Source organism: Saccostrea cucullata, unplaced genomic scaffold (assembly GCF_032062105.1).
Source record: "Saccostrea cucullata isolate Sc308-1 unplaced genomic scaffold, CSIRO_AGI_Scuc_v1 ctg5617, whole genome shotgun sequence".
Lineage (NCBI taxonomy): Eukaryota > Metazoa > Mollusca > Bivalvia > Ostreida > Ostreidae > Saccostrea > Saccostrea cuccullata.
In genome coordinates, this window is record NW_026934580.1 from 10,973 (window position 1) to 19,785 (window position 8,813).

At 31.8% G+C, this 8,813-nt stretch overlaps 1 protein-coding gene across 1 annotated transcript; it reads right to left on the bottom strand.

Moving 5' to 3' along the window:
• Positions 1–1,627: 1,627 nt before the first annotated feature.
• Positions 1,628–8,434, bottom strand: LOC134241030 (GTPase IMAP family member 4-like). Its single transcript, XM_062723129.1, has 4 exons — positions 8,222–8,434; positions 4,415–4,463; positions 3,783–3,820; positions 1,628–2,430 (listed from the first exon to the last, which is right to left on the bottom strand). Exons 1-4 carry the CDS (start codon positions 8,430–8,432, stop codon positions 1,628–1,630), a joined length of 1,101 nt encoding a protein of 366 aa, XP_062579113.1. The 5' UTR covers positions 8,433–8,434.
• Positions 8,435–8,813: the final 379 nt, after the last annotated feature.

Here is an 8,813-nt window from a genome sequence, read left to right on the forward strand (position 1 = left end):
TAAAAAAATTCTACTATACTTGTCAAAATTTCTAAGTCCCCACTTTTTTTTTCAAAAAGTTCAAAACCTTAACATCAATGTACTAGTTGCTTACAATTTTGTCTTTCATTTGCAATACTTACCTGTCAAGGCCAAAAAAATTGTAATCGAATGTGTAACTACTCGACCGTGACCTTTTTTAATAAAAAGCATAAAGTTCGAGTTGCATATGTTTTTCGAGTGTATTCTTCATATTTTTTTTACTTCCATGTGTTCTCCATTTTTAATTGATTGCGAAAAACAGAAAAAAATTTGATTAAAATTAGGTGTATGTCAACAAAACAATGTGAAAGTAGAGTTAAATGGTCCAAAATGGTAGTAGATAACGAGAGTTCTGTTTCGTCTCACTGTAATACATTATTTTACTTAAAACCTTTATAATTATCACCATAAAAACCTACAAAGCATACCTGAATTCCTTCTTATCATTAGAAATCGCTAGATTTTCAACAAACACTACAAAAGTATCCAAGAGTTTATCCGAAAAAATGAATAGAACAAGACCGGAAGTGCCCTCCCTTCAATGTCAAACTGGAGGACTGGGGTACTCATGTAATGAGTTTGTTAGCTAGGCACAGGCACTTTCGGTAAGCCCCCTTGTCATCCTAATATCAACCCTTACTAACACGTATGTAAGAAGATATACCGGAGTTTGAGACAGCTTTTTCAGCAGCAGAATCTAGCGGAACTAGAGGATGACCTATCTCAACATGGAAAAACATTCAATAAAAGAATTTGTCTTAAATAGTGTGAACTCTTTGAGGAACGGTTGTCTTGCTGTGAATTCGCTTGAATGGAGGATAATGCAGAATTTAACGTTGTGAATTTTTTTTAATTTTAGGGTGCCATAACATTTCTGCATATTGTGTTAAAGTGCTTCAATAAAAAAAAAATTAAGTGGGAAAAAATTGTATTGCTACTTTTTTTTATCCTGTATACTTATTAAGTTATGCTGTTAAAATAATTCAATATAAGAGCGATGTAAAACGAAAACTTGCTTGGGGACTGAGAAATTTTTACTAGTATAAATACAAAGTCGCCTTACTTATAACGGGACGCAATTGGTGCCAGTCGGAATTTCAATAATTTGTTAGAAAAGCTATTCTCTAAAATTACAAAGGTATTGTCAATCAAAATCTCATTTATCCTTTTGATTTCAACTACAGTGTACGTGAGTGTCCAAAGATTGTTGGAACTCCTGGTTTCGAAACAAAACATAGATATTGCCAATATTTCTACAAAGAGATACATGTATTTAATTCAATGTCAAATCGATGAATATTTGATAATCGGTTACTCGGACGTTATTTCAATCGGTAAAATTGTTAAAAAACTTATGTTAATTTTCTCAAACCCAGTTCAGCTCTGTTAAACCAAATGTCGTTTTTATTAGGTTTGTAGTGCATGTTAAAAAACTATGGGAGTCCATGGCCAACGATAATGATTTATTGTACTAAATTTATTAATTTCAAAAAATACATAAACAAAAGACATCAATTTGATACACCAGTTTTTACAAACTTAATGAATTACATTTTTATTTTGGAAGACGCTTAGTCAATCAGCAACCCACTTCAAGTTGTGATGATCATACAAGTTCTTTTATTTTTTTCTGAACACGCTGAATGTCTTTCTCTTTGCTTTCAATACAGTTTCGATAGCAGTGCTTCTTTATCTTTCCTCTTTCTGCCTCCCATTTTTTTCTTTCATTCTCTTCAATTTCTTTTTGACGTTTTTTTATAAGCTTTTCTGCCTCCTCATACATTTTATTTGTATAGAATTTTCCACCGTTTCTTGCTATATTTTCGTTAATAATCTTTAACAACTCTTTTACCTGAATTTCTTGTGCAGCTCCTTCCAAAGTATTATTGAATGCAAGAACTCTGTTTTGACATCTGTTAATAAATGTTTTCAGGTTCTCGGGTGCATTTTCAATAACATCTTGAAGGGTTCTTCCTTCACGGTCAAGGACATCTTTTTGAGTAAAAATAACTATGAAATACTCATAAATGCTTTCCCCAAAATGTTCAATGAAGTGTTTTACCGCTTTGTGTTCCTCCTCTGTGTATCTATCGAGTCCAAGTACCAAAATAAATGCGTGAGGTCCAGGAGATGTGATTGTTATACACTTCTGTAATTCATTTTGAATATCTCTATCCTCTCTGCCTGTATGCCAGACGCCAGGGGTATCAACGATTAAAATTTTTTTGTTAAGCCGAACTCGACTTGCCTGTGCACAGCTGTATGTAACAGAACTAGACAATGGCTTTGTTAAGAATATTTTTTCTCCTAAAATAGAATTGGCCGTGGCGCTCATTCCACATCCACTTTTACCCACCATTGCTATCCTTATTTCCTGCTCTTCTCCATGTATCACTGGTATTGCAGTATCTAGAAAAAAACAATGTTTTTCAATTCAAAAATAAATTAGAATTCGAAAGAAAGGAAATGCAGTTAAGACAACTGTCTAAACAATAGGAACATTAATAATTCCAGTGAAGATTTGTTTTATAATTGTTTTATAATTATACTTTTTTGATATAGCACTGTAGGAAGATAGTTTATCGATACATCATACTGACAGTTAACCAAAAAAAACTATTTTTGCAGGGAAAAAACTATTTGAAGAGACAATTTCCGTATGCCTCTTACAGTTTGGATTTCAATGATTTTGTGTTTTCGCAACATGCCCCTCATGTTTTACTGAAAATGATTATATACAGTTAAAGTATATCATTGAGGGAGTCAACAAGATTCCAGTTCCCCGAGAGTAAGTCTATTTCCCGAGGCGCTTGAGCCGAGGGAAATAGGCTTGCTCGAGGGGAACTGGAATCTTGCTGACTCCCTCAATGATATACTTTTACTGTTTTATTATACCGATACAAACAAGACATTTGAAAAAAGTTATATTCAATACTGTATTCTGTAACAATATTTTATTCCAACAGAAATAAATAAAAAATAACAACAAAACAGAATACAGGCATGAATAGAATTCCATTTAATCAATAAATCAGTTCATTGTCCGAGTTTTTTTCCTAGTAAAATCGAAAGTAACATTACGCAAATCTGAAGATCGCCACTTCTGTTGTCGTTTGCTACCAGCAAACTGGTTCTTTTTGATTAATATGGGACCAGTTGACTGGCGATGCATTTCGATTCATTAATGAATATTCATGAGTTTATTCGGAATATTTCTAAGTTTGTCGTAAGTTTAAAGAAAATGCTAAGTGTTCCGAATAGTTGAGTATCAATTCATTTAAAAAACGTACTTTTTTTGCAGGGAATCAGTCTGTTTTGCAGGGAATCTGTTTTTTCACGGTGATTTTCAGGAAATCAGCAAAATATATCGATTTACTTTTATATAGTGAAAAATCAGTAGAGGTATAATAAATGTTTTTATTGCTTTTATAGATTTCTGTTACTGCACCTTTTTTTTACACAATGATATTTAAAAAAAGGCTTTTGCAGTTCTTTAGTTAGGTTTTATGCAAAGGGAAACTAATTTAGTGATCACAGATATCCTTTACTGTTCTAGCTTACAGAGTTAATTCCTTTTAAAATAGAAATGGGATTATAAAATATTGTCTTCTTTAATGACGATGTTTTGATAAGGAGAAAACCTCTTATTTTTTTCCTTTGTAGTTCCTGAAATCAATTTTATAGTGTACGTTAGGCATATTAATTTATATGTATATATTTTTAAAATACTTCTACTAGTTTCTTTCCCCTTAAATCATTACCATTTTTTTTTGATGCCTTAGCTGATGACACAGGTGTTCTGTAAAATAAAACAAATGCAATGAGATGAAAATGGTACTGGAAGAATATCGTGACGTTTAAGGGAATTGTGAGAAAATATAGTTCATTTCAGTCTTCTTATTAAGTTATAAGGATCCATTTTTGTATTGCATTACATGTACCGGTAAGTTAATCACTTAGATGTTATGTTTTTAATGATTTGATGTATGAAAAAGGACAAGTTTGTTTGATTATTTTTTCCAAACTGATTTTGTTTTAAATAGAAATTGGAACATGTAACATGAAAATGAATAAATCATTTTGACTAACGTTATATCATTTTTTTTAGTGGAGAAATTTTGTTTCAACTTATAATGCGAATTGATTCTATTATGAAGGCAATTTGTGACTTGTATGGAATGTTTTTAATTAAAACTCGTTTTACTTTGGGAAAGTTAAATGGAAAACCACCTGGACCAGAGTCCAAGTAAACATAGCAGGATTAGACTACATAAAATAAATGCTACCCTTGATCATAACACGTTTGATGTTATCTAGGGAAACAGTACCGCTATTCATACAGAACACCTTTAATTGTACACGTGTTATGTATAGAGGAGTAATTATATCTTACCTTTTCTCAGATTTTGGTTGAATGTTTTCGATGACATTAACATTAAACTCTGCAATATGAAAATAAGAATCATTTTGTTATGAATTAAAGTCTTTTATCCGTTTACATGTACCTCAGAATTCAACAATTAAAAACGTATGAAATGAGGCTACTTTACACAAAACACTTTATTTGCCTCTTTTAGGAAATATAATGAACAAAGAACTTCACAACGGATACTGAACCACGTTTGATTGGAGTGTTTTTAGTAGTATTTCACAATCTTGTATACTTTACATCTGACATTTTCAGGTTCCTAAACATAAGATGTTGGTTAAAGCAGCAATAAAAGACCCGGTCGTCCAAATAGCGTCACTTTTCAGTGAAAAGTACCTATGTGTTGGATAGCTTCAAATTATTTTAAGCCGCCTCCATCCCGCCACCTTTTCCTGTTTTTTAGGACGTCCAATTCTGTCTTTCTTCTTTTCGTGGCTTTTAAGGAGGCTGGGGGGTCAACAAATTAACATCAAATTCACCACCAGATATAACTTAAATTTTTATATATGGTATCTTTAGCTGTCAACTATCATTTGGCAAAGAAAAATTTCATAGTTTACATATACGTTTTAAAATTTGACCATTTTTGTATACACATGTATCTTTCTATGGATCTCTTCTTCTAAAGGAGGTTGAAATAGTCTAAAAATGGCTGCGACCACCCAGCCTCTTTAATGTGTTTTACGTCGTTTTTGGTTTCAGACCACAAGATTCTTTGATATATTATGAAATCAATTACGATATATATTTTGTAATCACGGTTTACATATTAATCATATTCATAATTCGGTTTCGTTCTGCTGTGAATTTTTTTTATACAGATATAAAGTTGTTTATTAATAATTTTATGGATTTCATGATCAATTATGACATAATTAATTACAAGTATTTTCTATAATTTAAGTCACCTTAGTGGCAAAGTGCAATATAACTAAATGCCTTGTTGTTTAACCCCCTTCCACGATGTCACGCATTTTAACGCATATAGCATTTCCTATTTCTGACGCAGAATCACGCATATACCGTTTCCCGGCAATCAAACATTTTCATGCACTTTAAAATGATCATTAAATCTTGAATTTAATGCCAATTTCCTTCTATTTTACACTTGTAAAATTCTCATTAAATAAGAAAAGTTATATTTGTATCAAAATATAATGTCATGATATTATTTACGCTAAACTTTAGAGAAACGTGTACCTCGCTATAAGGTGCTGGCGGGGAAATGGTAAATACCTATTTCTATGACGTGAACATTAAGTGTATGTTGCATAACAGTTCAGTAAGTTGTAAAGAGTTACGAGAATGGAGAATGAAGGCGGTTTCTTGAAATACTGTGATAGTACAATAACTGTGAGTTGGATTTACAGCAGTACACGAAATTGTTAATGAACGAAAAGTTCCACAAATTATTTATTCTGTCAAAATGAATTTGCAGTGGCAGTTGAACATAAAAGAATTTAAAGCGGTAAAAATCAATAACTTTAAATTTATCGATGCTACTTGAATTATGTCTTATTATTCATGGTACTCAAGAAATTGGAAGAAAATGATCTCAAATATGAATACACTGATTGTTATTTTTAAAGATCCAGGTGGTTTACAGCAAGATAAATGGCTTACACAAATACTCAAGAGTTTAGTTCAGTAAAGTAATACCACAGTACCACAATTTAAATCAAATGTTTAACTAGGCAAAGTTAATAAACTTTGCTATAGCAACAATAATTATTGCCGAGATTCCAGTTCCTCTTAGTAATACATTTACGGTTTTGCACACCTTCGCTAGCTAATGGGTCCTGCAAAGTTACTCTGTTCATAAACCATTGGCCAACTGTGCAGGGAAAAGAAGTAATTGTTTTCGTCATGTGATGTCGAACTTAAACAGGTACGCACAGATTAAGTAATCAACAGCATCTTCAATACATATTCATAATTATATTTTGCACGTATCTTAAGATATAAAAAGACACTATATCTATTCACAGAATAGCAAATGATCGTTGTTTACTTGTCTTTTTTTCATTCTCGAGAGTAAAACGTCAAAACATGGCCCAAACGTTATTTAAAAAAAATGCTGATTGGTCATGCAATGTCGATACACCAAGAGTACAAAAATTCAAACTTTTTTTTATTACTATATGACTCCTTTTTATGAGAGGAGAAGCCTATTACAAACCCTTGGCCAGCAAATATAGGTTTTGAAAGACAATGTTTAATCAATAAATGTTGCCCACGCCTAATACATAGTCAATAATTGCTTTTTGATATGAAAAACATGTACAGGTCATAAAATAGTATTTTGGTTTGAATAACTTATATGTATCCTGGCCCCAGGATCATGAAGCATCTTAAGCTTAAGTGAAAAAATGCCTTAGATGCTGATTTTTTTAGAGGTCAAGCAGCTCAAAATGAAAATGCCTTCCGATTTTGTATCATCAGTCTGCTGTTGTATGCAAATTATGAGTTTCTTTTAACAAGTTTTAAAGATTTTACAGATAATTGAAATTTTGAATTAAGTGTAAGTCTGTTTCATGATCCCGGGGCCTGATTGTTGGAATCTTGCCTTGATTGTGTTACTTGGTGTTTCTATTGTGACATTATGTTTTTTTTTATTTCTAAAGATGTCGGTAGCATTTCATCATTAAAAATAATATTTCATTCAAAATCCACATCAATCAAACTTTAAGGAATACTATCTTTACCGCTCAATAGTAAAAATTAAATCACTGCCTATAGCTATCGCACATGTTAACATGCACACTATGTGATTACATGTATGTTGCAAATTTACTGTTAATTTTCTTAATAGAGACAATTCTTTATTGAATATAGTGAATGTTTATTATAGCCCTATATAACTTCTATAGATATTTTAGGTAGATATGAATAGGTCTCTATACTGTGTATGAATATCTATTATTTGTCGAAACCTTTTTTTGGTGGTGGGGGGGGGGGGGTTAACATTGGAAATAATTTGTTTCTTTGTGTGTTGTTTAACGTCCCTTCCACGAATTTTCAATTTTCACTCAAACGAAACGCCACCACTTGCAATTACCAGTGGAGAGTTGCAAATTTTGTCCTTTGCTGGGCATTTACGGCTATTAAGCAGTTAATGTTATTTTTTCGTACCAGCGCTTACTGCGACATGAGGCATCGGTATATACGTTATCTTATCCAAAGGACAAACCTCCACGTTCCTCAGAGGGATTTGAACCCGCGAGGGATCAACTCCCTAATCCGCTACTCAAGAACAAACGTTCTAACCACTGCCTCACGCGGGAGATTGGATAATAAAATGGGTTGTATTTAATAAAAAAAAAAAACACAGTTTTTCTATAAATGAAACAATTTGTTAGTTCATATCCAATAACTTGATGGTTTATCTAAAATCATAAATATAAAAAAGAAAATAAATCACTATATTATGACAAAGTTCGTATTTCAAATTTCCTTTCATAAAAACATTGAACTAAAGAGTGCTTAGTTCACTTTATTATCTTAAAAGAATTTTATAATACCAAAGGGTAATATGTGATCATAAAAAATGCATTTTCTTTAAGTGAGACGGTTGTATTAAATAATTTATGATCTAATTTTAGATCGCATGCCAATTTTTAAATTGCTTTTCGCTTTATTCAAAAACATATTTTCAGCCTTGTAGAAAGGACGCACTTTATGATTGAATGAGAATAAAATTGAACGTTTTATAATGATGTTGATCATTAAGGAGAGCGATTCCATATTAATGTCATCGTATTCACAACTAACCTGTCCCCGGTATCCTTTTAATGTTTTTTAAGATTTTCTTCCTATGGCCTATCTTTACTATACCAATCTCTTTCAGATCTTCCTCAGAAAATTCTGTCAGAGAATCAAGATCAACCCCCTCCTTTTCCATAATAGAAGTGTATTCTTGCAATCCCAAAGAATTCAGAAAGTCTTCAATGGTCTGTATGGATTCTTCTAGATTTGATGCCATTTCTGCAATATTAAAATTTAAACAATGAATCAAAATTTTTTGAAAGATGTATTATCATAACTGCAACAGTGAGTGCAGACAGATTAAGTAACGCGCGTTTGCGCATTATGAAAAATCGATTGCACACGCCGTTGCAATAATGAAGACTGTGCAATGAATAGAAATGAAATATATCATCGATTTGATGCATTTCATGTTTTGAACATGTTAAATGAATTTGATTCATATAACTGAAGTGTTAAGCTTGATTACTGCTCGTTATCCCTATAATGTGACATATTACAAATTATATTAATTCTTTGGCGTCATGTCAAATTTTTCCTAAATTGGTGTTAAAAGAAAAAAGAAAAATATGTTTCTGATTTATCATATATGTCTAAG

What these genes read in the sequence shown, in the direction of transcription:
- LOC134241030 (XM_062723129.1), bottom strand. Translation starts at nt 8,432, where the DNA reads ATGGCATCAAATCTAGAAGAATCCATACAGACCATTGAAGACTTTCTG. An exon ending in CAACCAAAATCTGAGAAAAG is followed by an intron (nt 3,821 to 4,414) that starts GTAAGATATAAT and finishes TTTATTTTACAG; the next exon opens with AACACCTGTGTCATCAGCTA. An exon ending in TAAGGCATCAAAAAAAAATG is followed by an intron (nt 2,431 to 3,782) that starts GTAATGATTTAA and finishes GTTTTTTTCTAG; the next exon opens with ATACTGCAATACCAGTGATA.